The sequence below is a fragment of the Hylobates moloch genome, unplaced genomic scaffold, assembly GCF_009828535.3.
Source record: "Hylobates moloch isolate HMO894 unplaced genomic scaffold, HMol_V3 SCAFFOLD_8, whole genome shotgun sequence".
NCBI classification, from domain to species: domain Eukaryota; kingdom Metazoa; phylum Chordata; class Mammalia; order Primates; family Hylobatidae; genus Hylobates; species Hylobates moloch.
The window spans coordinates 98,596,620-98,617,314 of NW_026652283.1; the positions used below are offsets into that span (position 1 = coordinate 98,596,620).

At 37.7% G+C, this 20,695-nt stretch overlaps 1 protein-coding gene across 1 annotated transcript in view; it reads left to right on the forward strand.

The window, feature by feature from the left end:
* The window catches only part of GADL1 (glutamate decarboxylase like 1), a 169,400-nt gene that overhangs the window by 104,984 nt on the left and 43,721 nt on the right, over positions 1–20,695 (forward strand). Inside the window, exons 13-14 of the mRNA XM_032159142.2 lie at positions 2,885–2,936; positions 11,142–11,231. Coding sequence (XP_032015033.1) covers positions 2,885–2,936; positions 11,142–11,231 — 142 coding nt within the window. The remainder of the gene's footprint in view (positions 1–2,884; positions 2,937–11,141; positions 11,232–20,695) is intronic.

Sequence of the window (20,695 nt, forward strand, 5' to 3'; positions counted from 1 at the left end):
ATTAATATTGTTTCCATGCTTGCTAACAACATTCATTTTACAGCTCATAGATCAAGGAGTAATACAGACTTTCAAGTCTTATTTAAGAAATTTATTTTGTAAGGCTATAGCTGTGATATCAGTGATTCCTCTGATGGATCTGGGCAAAGTGAATTGAAAATTTTACAGGTTTACCCTTTTATACACCACTGAAAACACTGATGACTCATAGGAGGTGGTCAAAATACTAATAATGGGGATTTAGAAGAAGTTAATTCCAACTCTCATGGTTGACTTTTAGGGGTATAAGACTTCAGGGAAGGAAGTCACCGAAGATGTGGTGAAAACAGCAAGAGAAATAGAATTAGAAATGAAGCCCAAAGATGTGACTGAATTGCTGCAGTCTCATGATAAAACTTGAATAGATGAGGAGCCTCTTCATATGGATGAGCAAAGAAAGTGGTTTCGTGAGAAGAAATCTACTCAGTGAGCATATTGTGAATATTGTTGAAAGGATAACAAAGGATATAGAATATTACATAAACTTAGTTGGCAAAGCAGCAGCAAGGTTTGAAAGGATTGACTTTAATTTTGAAACAAGTTCTGTTGTGGGTAAGATGCTTTCAAACAGCATTGCCTACTACAGAGAAATCTTTTGTGAAAGAAGAGTCAGGCAGTGTGGCAACTTTCATCGTTGCCTTATTATAAGAAATTGTCCCAACCACCCCGACCTTCAGCCCTTTGATCAGTCAGCAACCATCAACATCAAGGCAAGACCCTCCAGCAGCAAAAAGATTACAACTCACTGAAGTCTCAGATAATCCTTAGCACTTTTTAGCAACAAGGTATTTTTAATCATGGCATGTGCATTGTTTTAGACATAATGCCATTGTATACTCAGACTACAGTATACTCAGACTACAGTATACTGTAAATGAAACCTTTATATACACTGAGGAACCCCCAAAATTGTGACCCCCTTTCCTGCAGCATTCACTTTATTGTAGTGTTCTGGAACCAAACCTACAAAACCCCCGAGGGATGCCTGTATTATTGTTTTAATTTGCACTTTGATTATTACTGATCTTGAATAACTTTTCTGGTATCTATTGAGCAATGGAATTGCTTTTTATGAAAGCTAGCCAGTGTGATAGGTTTAGCTACATATGTCTTCTGAAAAAGTGTTCAGAGAATGGCATATGTAGAACATCCGGTACTTTGTGAGCATGTGTGCCCATGTGTATGCTCACATTAGTGCTCAAGGATTCCCATATTACTAGTTAATAGACAATTTTTAATAAGATAATATCTTTGAAATATATAATATCTATATGCAAACATCAATATTTAACTTAATATAAAAAGCTGTATAAATTTGGAAAAAGGAACTTCATCTTAAAAACTAGTGTATTCCATATTCACATTATAGAATGACCTTCCTAAAATGATGTAATAATCCCTTTCCAGGTTTTATAGTCGCATCTTTTCATGTTTATGATTTTAATTTTTAAAAAACCATTTCAAATTGGAAAAGAAGATTGCATTAGTCCAGTTTTATAGGTAAGAGACTTGAGGCCCAAGAGGAGCATGGTTGTGTCTTTAAATATTAGTTGAATATTTATGATTTAGTGACATGATCATAGGATCATAACTATTACTGGAATCTAGTTTTCAAAGGCATTCCTGATGTTTGGTGTGATTTTTTGCTATTATATATAAAAATCACAATAAATGCTCTGACAAACACATTTCTGTCAGCGTCTCCATTATTTCCTTAGGTTTGATTCCTAGATTTGAAGTACTGGGTCAAGTGTTGTGAATATTTCAAAGGCTCGTGAATCACTAGTTTTCAAGGCCAACCATTTCAGACTTCTCTTTTGGTATAGACAAAAGCCAAGCCTAGAAGAGAGGAGTCAATGTTATTATATAGAGCACCATGTTCTCAATGTTGTTTTAGTCTTTTCTCAACTCATATTCCATATTTCATCTATGCCCTTTACTTAGGTGTGATAATTCTCTTTCCCCCAATATTCAAAATGACTTTATAGATACTCTATCAATGGCTACAGCCCACTTTTTCCCCTTCATAGTCAGGTAATTTATTTTTTCTTGTATTTTTTAAGTTTTGGGGTACATGTGCAGGATGTGCAGGTTACCTAGGTAAACAAACATGTACCACGGTTTGCTGCACTTAACCCACCACCTAGGTATTAAGCCCCACATGCATTAGCTCTTTTCCCTAATACTCTCCTCTCATCCTCCCCTGACAGGCCCTAGGTGTGTGTTGCTCCCCTCCCTGTGTCCATGTGTTTTCACTGTTCAGCTCCCACTTATAAGCGAGAACATGCAGTGTTTGCTTTTCTGTTCCTGTGTTAGTTTGCTGAGGATAATCAGTCCACTTTTAACATGATACTGATTATCAGCCCTCATTCTCTCTGCGCTGGACTTAGAAAAGATTACGTTGATCTTCCTTGATTTTAAATGAACTTACAAGCAGGATTACACACCAAAAAACAAACAAACAAACAAAAAACTCTTTCCTCCAAGCCAGCTATTTAATGTAAGTACCTATGTTAAATCCCCCATTTAGGATATAAATGTAAGACCCACATGTTCAGAGATATGTATCTCCAGCTTGCTTTATCTGGCTTTTCACACCAGGGTTAAAGCCTGATGCTAACATGAGATAGATATCATCAAAAAGATACATCTTTTTACTCAGGCCAAGGATATTACAGTAGGTCTGGAGTATTTATCTATCCATAGCTCTGCCTGTACCTTGACCTTTATCTGTATCTTTCTTATCTCCGAGCCCTGTCTCTGAATCAGTTTTGTCGTACATCAGTCATGTTCATGACACTTTTACATTGCAGATTATAAATATTATTGTGACTTTTAATTTTAGGTACCTCGTAGATGAAATCAAGAAAAGAGAAGGATTCAAGTTACTGATGGAAGTAAGTGATTACATAATTGTGCTTGTGATTTTGTCAGTTAACAGTGATGAAGGTGGTAATTTTCTAATCTGTTATATATTTCATTGGTTTTATGTTACAGACTTAAAAACAAGTCATTAGCTTAATCCATAGTCTATTATGTTAATTTACTCTATTAGTGAATACTTTTCCTTTGTTGGATTCACAGAATATACATGCCTTTAATCATTGAAAATTAAAATGCTCAATAATAATTACCAAGGATAATATTGAATAAATTATGACCTCTATCTTGATATATAAATTGCATACTGATTGTACTGCAAATATTCATCTGTGATGTAGTGGTGCCTGCATGTGAAAAATCAATTAAGTGAATGTACAATACTGCATACAGTTTTCTCTTTTTATAAAATAATGAGAGCATATTAGCTTTGGAGCAATAGGAAAATAAGTCATTTTGTTGATGTTGGATTGTTTGCTATGTGTAAGAAATGAGGTGGTTACAAAGGTAGAGAATATTTTTTTCTAAAACATGTTTGGAAAATATAGTGTGTAATTCTGGTTTTTAAGAAATATAAATTGCAAGGTTATCTTAGATTTTGTTATAGTATATGTGTTATAGCAGTTTTTAACCTAATGTAAAAATAACCTAGAGATTCCAGTCTTGGAGCCTGTGCTATACATAAGAAATGTAGCTGGCTAGGCACGGTGGCTCACACCTGTAATCAGCACTTTGAGAGGCCAAGGCAGGCATCACGAGGTCAGGAGTTCGAGACCAGCCTAACATGGCGAAACCCTGTCTCTACTAAAAATACAAAAATTAGTCGAGTGTGGTGGCTCACGCTTGTAATCCCAGCTACTCGGGAGGCTGAGGCAGGAGAATTGCTTAAACCGGGGAGGTGGTGGTTGCAGTGAGCTGAGATCACGCCATTGCAATCCAGCCTGCACAACAAGAGTGAAACTGTCTCAGAAAAAAAAAAAAAAAAAAAAAAGTAAAGTAAAAAGAAAGAAATCTAGCTTTTTTTTGGTATTTATTCAATAAGATGCATTGAACAATTACTATGTCAGGCATGGTTCTAGGCACAGGAGATAGAAAACAGAAAAGGTCCCTGATTTCATGATGCTTACATTCAGGTGGAAAGTGAAAGGCACTAAATAAGCAAATTAATTAATAGGGAAATCAGGTAGTCAGAGTCTTAAAACAATAAAACATGTTCATGAGATAATCTAGTATACAAATAATTAGACAGGTTATAGATATAGTACTGTATTTGGGGGAAAAGTGTAGAATGCTGAAATGGGGATGGCTTATTTGGTTTGGGTAATCTGGGTAGGGGATTTTAAGGTTATTTTTGAGCTGAGACCTGAATAAAGACAAACAGCAAGCCACGCGGATGTTTGAGGGAAAGACATTCTGGCAGAATTGGTAAACAACTGCAAGGCTTAAAGCTGAAAAAGAGTTCTGTCTTTGAGCAGCCAAAAAAAGTTGTATTGAATGAAGGAGAGTGTGCAGCAGGTGATGGAATTGCAGAGGTGGGCAGAGACCAGATCAGGTGGTGGTCAGGTAGGTCAAGGTAAGGCCTTTAGCCTGTATTCCAAATGTAGTTAACTGGAGATGTTTTAAGAAGACAGGAGTCTGACTTGCATTTTAAAAGATTCTTGATGTCGTGAGAAGACAGGAATGTTGAAAAAGCAATAGTGAAGAGAGGACAAGAGAAAAGTAAGCAAGACAAACTCAAACTGTTTTTAGTAGCCAAAGTGAAATATGACAATAGTCCTCAGGGAAGTTTGGGAAATACTTTCCAGAGAATCTAGAGCATGGATTCCACTACTATCTACAAAGGAAGCATCAGATTAGAAAGTTCTAAGCTTCCAAAGTTCCAGAAAGCTAGAGATATGGAAGATCTTGCATGCATACCAAAATGATTAATAAACAACTTTCTGGTAGTACTATAAAGACAACAAATTTAGAGTGCGAGAAGTTCTATAGAACAGACAACCTGGTTTCTTCAACAGGCCAGTGACATGAGGAAAAAATAGAGGGAGTAGTGATAATCTCTCTTTAGGTTCAAAGAGACTGAAGAGGGATAACAACCAAATAAGGCATATAGACCTTGTTGAAATCCCAGTTTGAACAAGCCAACTGTAAAAAGTAATTCTTGTAACAGTTGGGGAGTTTTGAATATGAACTGGCTATTAGATGGTGTCAAGGAATTGTCAATTTTGTGAGGCATAATGGCATTATAACATGTAAGAACATGTCTCTAGTTTTTAAATTTTCTCGGGTTTGAGTTTCTTCTTTATTTTCTCTAATTTGAGTTGTGTTATTTTCTCTGGTGATGGGAGCTATAGTGCTTATGAAAAGTCCTGTACACCTTGAAACTGTACAGTCTTTTGATAGAGCTGAAAGTGATGAGAAAAAAGATGGGCCGATTAAAAAGTTGTTTATATATTCTTCTTAAAGTCTTAGAAAAGAGAAACCACTTACCATCATCATTAGGAAATTGCAAACACTCATGTCCTTGCCATGAAAGCTAAGGTGGGATTTAATTATTAGTCAGCCTTCTGCCCTTGGATTTTTCATCTGTGGGAGCCAGCTGGGCCACAAGCAGTGAAGGTGGTTTTCTAAATGGTTTTCCAGAATTCCTAGTGTAAGGATTTTTGTATGTGATCTGCAGTTGCCGCTTTTCTTTTTATTATACTGAGAAAGCAGAGTTAGACCTTGGATGTCAAATATAAAGTTGATAGTCTTTTTGCTAGTATATATGCATTTGTATGTCTATATATGTGCATTTGAGAGAGAGAGAGAGAGTATATGTGTCACTGTTGTCTAACAGCAAGGAGAAAGTTAAGTGGAACATTGGAAATTGTAGATGAACGTGACAAGACAATACCCAGTACTTGAATATTTTTTCCTGAAAATAACTTTCAATCATCAATAAAATGTATTATTTTAAGTCAATTCTGAATTATTCATAGGCCCCTGAAAATCATCTTTCTGTGTTGGATCTAAGATCTAATAGATGTTTTTCCTAGATGTATATTCATTCTTATACTATCATTCACATATTTTATTTTTATCTCTTGGGAGAGTCCTAATTATTCAACCTTTTTTGTTTTTCTTTTCTCAAGGTCTACACTAGGAGGAGTTATTAATGTTTCATCAACTTTGAGTTATAGAAGATCTTCGAGGACATATAGTCAACTTCCTGCACAATGCAGGAAACCTATCTTAACAGTATCTGTTAACAGGTGGTCAACCTCTGATTGAATACTTCCTATTTGCAGAAATTCGCTAGTTCATTCCTCTTCCAGATAGCTCTAATTATTCATGTTCTAATAGTGAACCTACTAATATGTATCAAGCACATTGTGATTTCTTACATTATCTTGTTATATAGTTTTTAGATTACAACTACCTAATTGCTAAATCTGATGCACATTATTTTAGTCTTCATCTTGCTGAAATTCTGTAGCATTATATGTTATCCATTCACTCCCTCTCGATAGTCTCCCATCTTAGTTTCTTTGATTTCCTTTCCCAATTTCTCTTTCCATGTGACTTGTTCTTTTCAGTCTCCATGTAAGGGTCTTTTCATCAGGGCACTTCCCTTAAATATTCTTCTACAACACTCTTTGTCTTTGGCCACATAGTCTCCCTGAAATGTCTTCACATCCAGAACTTCACATCAATAGCCTCTTTGTCTTCATCCTCAACTTAACTCCTAAACTCCACGCCTTTGGATATGAATATATCCTGAAATTTTCACCTAGACATCACAGACACCTCAAATTCAACATTTCTAAAACTTAAGTGTAGTATTTTCTTTACCAAAATTCTACTTTCTTCTTTTGGTCATTAGAGCTATGATCCACCCAACCAAAAGTCTTGATGTTCTTACTATCTCATTTTCCTCCCTGCTATCTTGAATACTTAGTCTTCTCCACTTCCAAAGCCACTGCCTTAGTTCAAGATCTCATCACTCTTCAGGTTGGTACTATCTAGGTACTGTCTCCTAACTTGTGTCCCACTTCCAGTCTTAGATCCCTCCAGCCTAACTGCCACACTGCTGCTAGAGCAGCTTTTCGAAGATGAGATCTATTTCCTAGAGTAGTGAAACTCTCCAGTAACTCCATGTTCCTCCAGAATCAAGCCCAAGCTTCCAAGCATGTCATATGAGAAGTCCTTCATGACATGACTCCCATCTTCGTTTCTAGCTTCACCTCTCTTCAATACACCCTGTCCTCTATTCATTCCAAGTTCAGAAACTGTTAGTCATTTTCTTGTCCTGATGCCTGTCAATACCTATAACACAGAAAGCTTTGCTTATTAAGTTGAACAGCTTGGTTACCCCTTGCTGGACATTATTTCTTAATGTTTCCCTTCAAATATACTACATCAAGAAATTAACAGTGATGTACCTCACTAGTACACATTTTAATGGAGCTACTCATCCACTTTAAGAGACATCTCTTTTTACCATTATGGCCCCAAATAATAGTCACTGAGTACAGTGCTTGCTGTGTGCCAGACACGGTACTAAATTTTGAAAACACATTTTCTCTTTAATGATCAAACCAACGCTGTGGGGCAGACAACATCATCTATATTTTATAGTTTAGGAAGCAGAAACTGAGAAAGTTTGATACTCATCCCAAAGATCTGATCAAGTTGAAATTCAAAGCCACATCCTTGCAACTCCAAAACTTAGGCTTTTTGTGCTATCCAGTGCTGCCTTTGAGATTTTTCAATAGTCTAATCTTAACACCTATAAGCTTGAAGTCAATTAAAATTCACCATTCCAGCTTTTTCTTCAGTCTATATTTGCATGATTGTTTGAATCTGTGTGCTGGATTCTGCATTTATATTTATTAAAACAAAATAATGCTAGCTTCTGATCTAATGATATTGTAAGCAAAGGAGATGAATTTCTTTTGATATGACTCAGTTTCAGAGAATGTGAGCTGCTACCTCTTAGTGACCACTAATTTCTTCCCCAAATGGTCTCAAAATTTGCTAAATAATTCTTCCTGAAATTGATAAAGAACTTTAGAATATATTTTGTTTGAAAACCAGTATAGAATATATTCAAACTCTTCTTTAATGGCACATTACTCCTTTATCATGAATTTTTAAAGATTATGACAATGCATTTGCTGCTCCAGAGTTTTTGTACCCTTCACTAGACCACTTGGAGTCCTGTAATACCTTCCTAATTTTGTGGACTTTAGAACATAGACTAAATGTGTTCTCAGGACACCCAAGAAGTCAGACTTTCATATATGTAGGCAATTAAAATTAAGGGGTATATAAATGATTTTACTCTGAAAATACTCATTAGTGCTTTGAAGTCTCTTTAAAAATTATGTAAAACACAAGCTACAGAGGCAGAGACCGGAAAAAGTCAAGTATATTTTCACAAAAATTCAAAGACGTTTTTCAACTCTTAATTTTGGAAATGACCAAAGCGAAGATATTCCAAATGAAACATCAAATTTCTTCCAATGAAATGAAGTGTCAAGAAGGGCTTTACAAGCTTTCAAATGTTGTAGCACTGAAGCCATTCCATTCTAAAAGTGCTTAGTGATAGATCCAATTCCTTTTGCCCAAACAAACTTACTAAAAAATGTAAAAGGTCTAAATCCTAACTTGTAAAATATAGAACCCATAACAGCAGATAAAACATCGTAAACTGTTTTGTAATGTTCCTATGCAAATGAAAGGGAATAACAAATTTGGTGATGTATCAGAGTCCATTCAGAAGACAAGAACTGCATGGTAAAGTGGGAAAGTAATATCAAGAATTATTAACAAGGGATTGGAGTAATGGAGGATCGCCTCATAGGAGAGAATGAAAAACCTAAAAATGAACAGGAGCAGCAGATATAGAGAGCAGCCACCACTCCTGGAACTGAGATAGAGCACCCAAGGGAGAGGCCATCCCTTCCCAGGACTGAGGTCTAGACCTCTTCAGAGAGAGAGTATGACCTTGGCTCATGGGATAGCAGAAAAGTTTACTGAGGCGTTACATTGGTGGTACTCACTAGAAATCTAGTCTTGAGTGCTAAGCTGAGGGAAGCCATACACAGGGGCCATGCCACAACTTGGAAATCACTGCAAGCTACCTAGAAGAAGTGCCAGAGAAGTCATTCAAGGCAAGGTGCCTAGGCTGGCATCTCTCTCCTATGAAACCACCTGAGGGAAGTATGCCAGGAAAAGCCATTTATGGGCCCTCCATTTGCTGCCTTTCTGCTGTGATGCCACCTGAAAGGGGTGTACTGGGGGAAGCTATTGGGGTAGACAGGTGGGGGTGTGCTCAAGTTTCTGGTCACCAGTGCTGCTGAAAAGAACCACAGATTCTGTAGGAGACCCATGAAGCGAGCACACCACACCAGGAAGGCATTCCTTCCTTCTCCAGTGTCTCTCCAGCACCCTCTGCTGACGAAGTCTAAGACTGGACAAGATGTCAAGGGAGAAATATCTGCAGAGTCCACCTACATTATTTTAGGACACTCAAAAAAGGGTAGATTTCTGGCTGAGAGGCAATAAATCAATAACTGACATAACAATCTAGTGACAGATAATTACTATATTTTTCTTCTACTTTCTGGTCAGGTATAGTTACTTCATTTGAAAAAAGTGTTCACATTAAATGCTCAAAGAATTTGGGAGTTCAGTACAGTCTATCCTAGATAAATCAATTATTATATTAGGTTGCTGCAAAAGTAATTGCAGTTTTTGCCATTACTTTCAGTACATCAGAAATCCAGGTATAAATTGTGTAGATTTGTAAGGATGATTGTAGTCTCATAAATGTTTGTGAAAATTGAGTTGAATTAGTGTTTTATTTTTAACTACTCTTTATTTTGAAGATTTATAGCTCTTTTCTTGTCAAGTCCAGTAAGAATATTAACAATTTCCGAGATAAGAGGATAAGCTCAAGAACTTATCTCTCATTGAACTGACAATGTTTCTGGGCATTCACTTATGATTTAAAATCCACTAAAATCAAAACATACATATTTATATATATATATATATATATATATGTATGTCTCACCAGTCTTGATTTTAAGATATGAGATGATGGGTCTTTCCTCTTGATGAAATGCTTTGAAACTTTATATACTGGAACATAATTGATGGTTATTGAGAACTGTTATAACATTGGTTATTACAAACTGTTTATGGCAGAAAATGAAAATCAGTTCAAATATTGTCAGTGTGAAGCATCAGATGAGGAAGATGCATATGACAGTCTTTCCTGAATACAATTCTATATGTCTAATTTGTGAACCCCCAACATAATGTCCCAAATCTCCTAGTCATTGAGTACAAGTCTTTTGGTCATCGCATTTCCTATGTTTTTGTCCAGTGAGGACAAAGCCTCGTCTGCATGACAAAGGCTGGGCTAAAGCCTGTTAGAATACAAGTCCCATGTTTAAGCAAGTCATGTCTGATAGAAAAACAGACTGGCAGGGAAGATAACTGGGTTATGATTACTTAGTGTAGAACATAAACTGCCCACTTCAGAATCAATTGACATGCTTCATAAAATGCCAATTCTTTAGCCTTTTCTAGGATGGACTTAGACATTGGACATTTTGAACATAGGAACCAGAATCTACATTTTGAATAGGTCTCCTAGCTAATTCGCACTTTTACTGATATTTGAGAGCCGGGAGTCAAGGTGATGCTCTTTTTGCAAAAGCAGTATTGGCTAGGGGCATAGTAGTGCTGGTTAGCGAAGCCCAAGCATGTCATGCTGCTGTCAACTCACAGGTAATCAAAGCTTTTGCATTTGCCAGGTGTAGGGGCCAACTTTGGCTGCCTTAAGAAAAATAATTATTGGAAACCTATGATGGTATAGCAAATAACTTAAGGATCACTGTTGGAGAGAGAGGATCCAAGGCATCTCTGAGCATGTATGTAAGCGGCACTAACTGACGATCAGAGCTGGGTTGAGTCAGCTTCAAACTTTACTGTTTTTTCCTGATCTTTGCACATTTTTTAAGATGAAAGAGAACCTGCTAGGTGCATACCATGGAGAAGAAAATTTTTAAATCGGATGTTAGCAGAAGGCAGAAGGGATTGTTACTCTGTAAGATTCTGATATGTTAAAATTTTATACACATAACTCTTGAAGAAACTAGCTAAAAGTAATTGCATTCCAAGATAAATCTTAGGATAACAAACAACTTTATATTTTTTCTAATTCTCAGCCTGAATATGCCAATATTTGCTTTTGGTACATTCCACCGAGCCTCAGAGAGATGGAAGAAGGACCCGAGTTCTGGGCAAAACTTAATTTGGTAAGTAATAAGCAAATGGTATTTTTCTTTTTGATGAAGTAGATTCAGTGCACATTATCTGTTGATCCTATAAATAATTCTGTGCTTGCTAGGCCCTCTTATCTAGAGAAGTGTCTTCTAGTTCGTTAAAAAGTAATGACAGGCCAAGCAGTTGTAGACATTTTTTACATTTAACAAATTAACATGGTTGACACACACACCCAAAACAATTAGGTTGTTCGTAAGATAGTTTGTTAGAAGTTCTGGCTCACAGTGTACTTCAGGAAGTGCCATCTGATCATGGGACACAAGGTTAAAGTTGTGTGATGAATGACTACTTATTTCAACTCTGCTACTGCATCTGTCTGTTGCATCACCTTACTTGGAAATAATGTTAGAAGTCTAAATCTGATACTTTCTGTAAGCGTGAGACCTTCTGTCTTCAACAAAGGCCCTCTGTCTTACACCCAAGGGGATTACATAAACGAGAAAAGAGATGCTAGCAGTGGGTTTCAGCTGATCATTGAAAATGTGCTTGGAAGTGTCTTCATACACAGCTGTCAGGGCTGATGATACAGTGTGAGGAGAGGCCCCAGGCTCCAGGGACTGCTTGTGTCTCATCTACTCCTAGCACGGCCCTGCCAGTTATAATCCTGCCTCTAATCCAGATTTCCAAGAACTATGGAGTCTCGTGAGTAACACTACTTGATCCCACTTTCCAGATATATGAACATAATGCATGTTGAAAGTGAACCCATGGGAGCTCCACTGGGGATTACGTGGCCATGTCATGTAGAGTGCAAGTTCTTATGGGCTAGCACCATCAAAATCAGGCAATTTCCTACCTCTTGAGTGGGATTCAAGTCAGCACAGCTGACTTTATGACCCTGGTTAGTAAAGCTCTGACTTGCAAACCTCTCCTTACCCTCAGGGGAAAAATGATTTTTGTTTTTGGCAATTTTCGTGGTCCATAGCCTATTTGCCCTTTAGAAGACAAACAAACTCCCTACTCAGGTAAGTGACAAACATTCGTTGAGCGTCCACTATACTATGCACTGGAAATACAAACATCAAAAGGACGTGTCTCTGCCCTTGAGAAACTCAATATTCCCAGAGACAATGAGTAAAGAGACAATCGCGAGGTAACCAAGAAGTACCTGAATGGAAATTAACTGTTTGCAGTGAAAGTAGAGAGAAAGGGTACCTACCCCAATGTGTGATACTAGAGCTGAGTTTTGAACAATAAGCAGATGCCAGTCAGGGGACAATTGTAAAGAAGTGGATCCCAGGAAGAATCACAGCATGAGAACTCAGGCTCAAGAGAGGAGAATGTGATTCAAAGATCACAGGGGTGCAAAGAAGCAGTGATGGGAGGTGAGAAGAGTAACAGGCAGAGGGAGGGGGTCATGGAGCCTTGTCTTCCATGGCAGAAAGCTTGGGATTTTTGCCCCAGTCTAACTAGAAGGAAGACGGCAGAGCATAGCCTTTAAGTCATGGTCACTGATTGCCTCACTTGGCAGCATGTCCTTTTAGCTTCAGGTCATTTTCTGTTTGTTCATGGCTCAGACCTCCTAACCTGTAACATAAGAGGTGTATTCTGTATTGGTCATCTATTATCAAACCCTATATCAGGTAGCAAAGATGGGGAGAGATGGATGGTGTTATATCTGTGCCCATATCCATTTCAGGCAGTTAGCATAGACTTTGGGATGTGTCTTGTATTTTTGTCACACACAAAATAGCAAAGTGCTTAAGAATACATTTCAGATGTTAAGTTACCCTTGAAGAGAAACAGGAACTGGACAATGTGAAAATTTAGTGGTGAAGTTTAGAGGAACATTTTTTCACTTTGATGGGATGTGGCTGATATTTTTTAGTAGGGTAGAGAAAGAAATTACAAGTTGAGAAAGATATGGTCACCATTTTTCTCACTAAGCTAGAAATTGTTTAAGAAAAACAATGAAGAATGTGATATTTGTGTCTTACTCAGTACTGTTGGACTGACAGGGATTAGAATAATTAGATAGACTCATTATGTTTGTTTTTAGAAAAATTGAAATTGAGTATGGATATATATAAGCTAATCTCAGATAATACAGAATGCATTTTTTTTTTTCTAAGACGGAGTCTTGCTCTGTCACCCAGGCTGGGGTGCAATGGCATGATCTCTGCTCACTGCAGCCTCCGCCTCCCAGGTTCAAGCGATTCCCACACCCTCAGTCTCTCGAGTAGCTGTGATCACAGGCACCCACCATCATACCTAGCTAAATTTTTGTATTTTTTTCGAGATAGGGTTTCGCCATGTTGGCCAGGCTTTGACCTCAGGTGATCCACCTGCCTCGGCCTCCCAAATTGCTGAGATTACAGGCATGAGCCACCGCACCCGGCCTGTAATGCACTTTTTATCTTAAAATTCCCATTCTCTTTTATCCCCAATATTTGCCAAAATGGATGATCATACTGTAAATATCCAGTTTATTTTCTTTACTGTCAGCCATCTTGGACTCTCCATCCCTTAATTTTGGAAATGCTTTTCTGCCATTTGCAACCATGGTTTCCCCCCTTGCCTGATCTAGTAACAACTTCATTTGTTATAGTTGCTACTGAATAGAAAAAAGGCATGCTGCAGACAAATTATTACTGGTCCTGAGTTTCTTAATTTCCTATCATTCTCTCCCTGCAAGTCGGGGTGTGTGCATGAATTTGGCAAGGGGGAAGGGAGATTTATGTATATACATAGTTTACGTGGTTTTATACTTACTGTAGAATGAGAATGCAAGTATATGATTTATAACCTGTAGTGTACTTAAAGCACACTTGAAATTTATTTCAGGGTTTATCTTGGATAGAGAATCACAAATAAATAAGGCTTTGCCCCTCTGATTCAGACTAATGTCAGGTTGAGCTGTCAGATTTCAGAATCGCTGGTGTGATAAATCTTCCATTTGGCAGCAGAAGGGGAGAGGGATTATTTGGTAATGAATCTGGAGAGTTGGAGGATATAAGCACATATGTATGCTTGCAAGTAGGTGCACATACGTGAGACTATTTGAGAAGACAATCACTCTGTGGCCTAACAATACAATGACATTCTGTGATACCGGATCACCGAGTTCCAGTGACTTCTCTTTTTGAGATGCCCTCCATAAAAATCCTCCTCTTTCTAACTCTCACTCATTATGATATCTTAGGTCTTCATTACTTCCCTACCTAGATTGTATTTGTCTCTTTTCTGGTCTCTGCCTCCTGCCATCTCTCCTTTTCCAGTTTATTTTCTTTACTGTCAGCCCCTCTTTACCTCCATCTCTGCTTCATCATGTCACTCTTCTGCTGGAAGTCTCTGACTTACTTCCTGTCCCCTAGTCCCATATAGCAACAGTTCTCAACCCTCTCAGAGTCAATGACCACTATTTATAGTAAGCATAATATTTAGGAGAATAATATACCCTTTACTCTCCTAAAATGAAACCAATGAAATACATGACCTCCCTATACAGTTTTGTAAAAGGCAACATAAGACTTTATACACAGTATGAAAGTTTAAGTTTTATTATATAAATACTTGAACATGACAGTATTGGAATACATAAGGAAGTGATAAGATTCTTGCATATACTCTTAGAAACACACTGAATGTAGGCTCTTTATGAATGCAGACTATTATAAGTAGGTGATGTTGGTGATGAAAATAACAGCAACAGTGTGGTATTAATGATGTTCATAATTTTTGAAAAGTACAACTTTTGCGAATACTCTGAAGAAATCATTTTCCCTTGCTTTACACGGTAGTAGAAAACTATTTAAAACGGCCACAAAATATTTGGCATTGGTATGTAAAACAGTTAGGTTTTGTGCTTGAATAATTATAACCAGGCTTCTTACCTCATGCATTTCTACTAGGACATTTGAAAGTTGTGTAAAACATAGGACAGTTCAATGTCACTCAAGATTGCTCTGCACAGTGCAGGGCAGCTGATACCTCTGGTCTCCACCTACTAAATGCCAGTAGCAACCCCCTCAAAATCATGAAAATCCAAAGCATTTACCCAAATTTCCTAGGTACAAAATTCCGTAGGAATGTTGTACCATTTCCTTGAGAACCACTGTCTCACAGGATAAAATCTCACCATATCTTACCAATCGAATCTTGTCTCTTTGGCATCCAAAGCCCTCCATGTCAGTCCTAAGGCACTTTTCTAACTCAACACATGTGACTTTCTGTACTGAGTAAATTGGGCTGGAGGAGTTAGGAAACACACTGGAAACTGGGTAATGGATATTTTTCACTAGTCAAATTGACAAATCACTGTAGTTTTTAAATGTTGATGTTGTCTACTGTTGGTGAGCATCAGGAGACTCCTGTAAGCTGTTCATGGGTAAATTTTGTACCATTTTTCTGAAAAGCAACTTTATAAAACCTATCAAATATCTTAGTTTCATTTTTCTTTCAGCAATTCCTTTTCTAAAAGTGTATTAAAAAGTTATAGAAATATGGGGAAGAAGCTAAGACATTCAGAGGCATTTTAAAATAGCAAATACTTCAGAAGAAACTATTCAACTAGAAAGAACTGGCTAAATTTTAGTACATAAATAAATTTCTAGTGTCCAGACAAGATTGTGTTTCAAAATAATTCATATTTTAAAAAGGGGTTTAAAACAGCCACTGTAGTATGACACTAATATCTTAATTTTATGCTTAAATATACATACTTAAGTACATATAAAATACTGTGTATGCTTTAAGGGTGCATAAGAGGTGCCAAAATATTCTTAGAGATAAAGTTGTAGGTGATTTTTTTATATGTCTCTGCAATTTGAAAATTTTCTATAATGTATGTTTGTGAAAATAACAAGATAATATTAAAATGAGATACCTTAGTGGAGTAATTGATCCAATGAAGCCACAGATTTCCTTGAGTGCTTTACCTAGACAAAAAGTTATCCAGGTTTTAACCATGTATTCCCCCAAGGGCCACAAAAAAATTAGCATTAATCCCAATATGGTATGTTTTTACCATTTTAAAATTATCTACATGTATTAAATCTACATGCTATATTTCTAAAGTAACAGTTTTTATAAGGATGAATTTTAAAGTTTTAAATATGAAAATGTTTTAATATTTTCTTCTTGTACCACTCTTTAAGGATCATGATCATAACAATGTTCAATCAATTAGTTTGCAAACTATTTTCTCTCATGACATGTTCCCAGGTATTGTGTCCAATATGTCATTCCTTCCCATCTCTCCCTCCTTGCTACAATACACACAGTATCTGCATTGGTTTTAAGTTTAGACACATTGCTAGTGGTGGTTCATAGTGATTTTCAATAGGCTTCCTCAGTTTCCCTGAAAGCTTTTGGTATTGTGGTAGAGTTACACTTTGCTTTTGTTTTGTTAAGATGGAGTCTCACTCTGTCGCCAGGGCTGGAGTACAGTGGCACAATCTTGGCTTACTGCAACCTCTGCCTCCTAGGTTCAACCGATGCTCCTGCCTCAGCCTCCTGAGTTGCTGGGATTACGGCTGCTCACCACTACGCCCCGCTAATTTTTTGTATTTTTAGTAGAGATGGGGTTTCACCATGTTGACCAGGCTGGTCTCAAACCCCTGACCTTATGATTCACCCACCTCGGCCTCCCAAAGTGCTTGGATTATAGGCATGAGCCACCGCACCCAGTCCTATACTTTGCTTTCTAAAGTAACTTCCTGAAATAAGTTTGTATCTTTGCTTCTTCTGAAGCTGCCTCATAGTGATCAGATATTGAGGATGAGGAAGTTGAGGATAGAATGCAAAGATAAGATGGGAAATATTAGACCCAGAGAATGTAATTGAAAATTCTACTAGTTTGTTTTGCCCCATCATTACTCGGTATTCTGATGTAGAAGATTTCCTCTTTTGTCAATATTTCATAAGTAAGTACAATATGCCAACAAAATTTACATTCTTAAAAGTAACAAGCTGTCTTTTCGTATTCATTTATGGTTATTTCAACTTTTCTTTCATTTGCTGATCTGCATATTTGTGACTAATATTAGTCATTTATAACAGGCTCCTTTCTCCTTAATTAGTAGAGGGGAAATAAATCTTAAAATCTACTTGATGGGTTTTATTGTTTGGTGATACAACTTGATATTCCAGATCTTTAGAAAGAATTTAGTATTCTCCCTGGCATGTTTCGATTAACGGCACTTGAAGATGAGACTGCATAATCTGAGTAGGGTGATGTGCTTCCGTAGAAACCTCACAGTGAAGACATCCACACAGGCTGCTGCTTTGGATTTTAGGGAGGGTTTTAGTGTCTCTTTCCTTGCCCCATTTATTTCCTGAATGCCTTTTTGCATGTCTAGTATCTGGACTTATTTCTAGCTGCTCTAACAGCAATTCTGTATATGACTGCTGATCTCTTAGGGACTCATAGGATATGCATACACACATGCGCACATGTTCACGAGTTCACAACAATTGAAAGCTTCGGTGTATTTTTCAGAAATCTGATTTTGTCATTGTCTTTGACATTAGTATATTCACTCATTTTTGGATTGTGAACTAAAAGCACCTGTGTCTTTAAAAGTGCAGCACTTTAAAAAATGTTCAAAAACCTTATGCTACAGAATTTATAGTATATCCTTCAAAAATCCTGTTTCCTAGTAGTTATCAACTCACTTTCAAGCTGTACTTTGAAATTTGTTTAAAGAGTCTAACATCAAAGTGCCTTTTAAAGAAAATAGTTCTAAATATGACTTAAGAGGCTCCCCTTATTTGGATAGTGGCTGGCATGTAGATTTCAAGAATGCTTAACTAATGAATGTCCTGCGTTTTGTAGATATAGTGTGCTCTTTCCCCAAACTATTAAAACCTAAGGATAAAATGTTGTCTTAAGTATTCTGTCAGGTAGACATATGTATGATTTGTCATGCATTCTAATGGTAATCAGTTTTGTTCTTATGCCATTCTGCAACTAAGGGTCAAGAAGCCACTTAGGTACTTCTGATATAATTATGGCCAGCTTCAGCAATCAGCTAAAGAAGCTGGAGTGTTCCTTCAGCTGAAGGGCAGGGCATACTCAACTCAGTACTTTTCTCACTTTTATGCTCATCTCTTTTCCAGTTGTTAATTGTTGTCTAAATGTACTCCACTGGATTTATACAATTTCAACCAACAAAAGCTCCAATAAAATTCTTGTTGCATGCACATGTTTAAGGGGAAGTTCGTGATGAGTTTTCCTTTGTATTTAATAGCATCTTTCAATGCATAAAATTTGTTATTACTTTGCTTATTTGCTGATTAATACATTGTTTTGTGGTCTTTAAACATTTTCATAGATATAAGTGTTTTATGCATAGTAACGAACTCTCCAGAAAAGCCAGATAAGTACAGATGCCCTCATTATAAGTTTTTTTTTTCTTTCCTTAACAGCCTCCCTTCTCTTGTTTCTGTTGGACTGTTCTAATTTATTGTGGCATAAGTTCTGAGTTTAGCCTATCTCTTGAAAATTAAAATAGAGAAGAATGAAGCTGGCATTTCTACAGGCTGAGGCTGAGCTCACGGGCCTGAGGTCAGGGATGAGACCATCTCTGAGCTCACAGGCCTGAGGTTAGGATGAGACGTTCTCTCAGAGGAATTTTCATGGGAGTGGCCACCCACAGCTCACAACAGTAAACACTTGTTCACTTGTGACCAACTGATCCACTGGGCACCCTCGACGACAGTCATGGGAAATGAGGCCAAGGAACACAGCTAAATCTGCATTTCATGAACATCTATTGTTCTGCCCACATACGGGAGGCATGAGTATACTATTCTCTGTACTGGAGTGCCACTGGCTTTCTGTGTAACATTTGCACATGAGCCAAGTATATTCACTTAAGTCTGTTTTAGTGTCTGTTCATGTAAGGTCTACGTGAAATAATTCTGAATTCCCAAATATATCAGGGTGAACATCGAGGAAAGGCAGAAGCTTAATTAATGCTTATGAGCCACTTACCACTGTGTCTGATTTGGTTTACTCAGTCGAGTTGCAAACCCAAGTATGTATAGAAGCTAGACAAGTAGCATAAATGAGAGGAACCTGAGCATAACATAGTAGGGAGTGATGGGGACTGTGACACACTGAGGTATATTGGTCCCAGCTAAAGGGAACAACCTCTACTCGGCTCCTAATCATGACTGCCACGCAGGAATGCAGGCCAGGGTTGCCAGGTCCTTTTTTAAGAGAAGCTAGATAATATACAGATGCTTACATGAACCCTTTGTTTTTAATGTTTTCAATATTGGCAAATGATTTAGAAACGTGTAATATACATTTGTCAGTGGGATCTGGCCTTCAGACTTTTAGCTTCCAATTCTTACCTAAATTAATCAGTCCTTGATTACTTGTATGTCACTGGAAGCTCCTCAAGATGAGAGTTTATCCCTTCATCTTTGCTCCTCCATGACAGCAGTTCTGGGATTGGCCCACTATCGACTGAGGGATGCTTGAGCTCTGTCATCTACCAGAAGATAACTGTCTCATACTGTCAGACCTGTCAAGTGGGTGTTTTAAGGACAGTAACCTTGTGGCAAATGTGGCAACACAGTTTAGACATATGGGTGTGGGTACATTTTGATCTTGTGTTTTCTCCTTTCCTGATTCCAAGAACTAGACGGGGCCTCTGGGCTTCAATGCCTTCTCCTGAGGTTTGTGTGTTCTGAAGATGTCTATCTTCCTAGATGTTCTGGTAGCCTAAGCTGGCCCATGATTAGACCATAGAGGAGACAAAGAGGCAGGCACAGGGAGAAGCAGGAGAAATTTCCCTCAAGCCAGAGGAGGGTGCAGGAGACAGAATTTCTACAGATAGGAATCATCCTCAGCTTCCCTGCTTTGCGTAACCTAAGGAGGTATCGGTGTGTGTGTGTGTGCGTGTGTGTTACAGACATTGGAACTTCTGCCCGTATCCTAACAGATGAGGATACAGCACTGTCACCATGTACCAAGACATCATGTTGGTTCAGGTCATAGGTATTTCACTAGTTGCTGGATGAACCAATGACCTAAATATGAGCACTGAATAAGATCCTCATTATCTCTACAGAATCCTTTGGCGCTGTGGGAGCTGTAATAACGACTGAGTGACTTTCAGCCTTGCCTAGGATGGTGGCTTGCCATTGGATTTAATTTTATTTAGAGAAAATAAAGTACAGTACTGTGACATTTCTTGCACACTTGAGTTTATGGAGCAAAATCCATACATACAACCATTAAAGAAATTGCTCTGGACTTGATGCAGTATTTGTTGTTGCAAAAACAAAGAATGGACCCCTGGGCTGAAAGGAAAAGACTTTTTTTTCCATGGTCTCTTTGAAGTCCTTTTGCCAGTGCCCAGCCTGCCCCCTGGTGGCACTTTTGCTCACATTTTCATTCACAGCTGGAAAATGACACTAAACGCGGAGTGAACAAATGCAGTGAAAATGTTATAGAATTACAGCATCACAGGTGTCAGGGGTA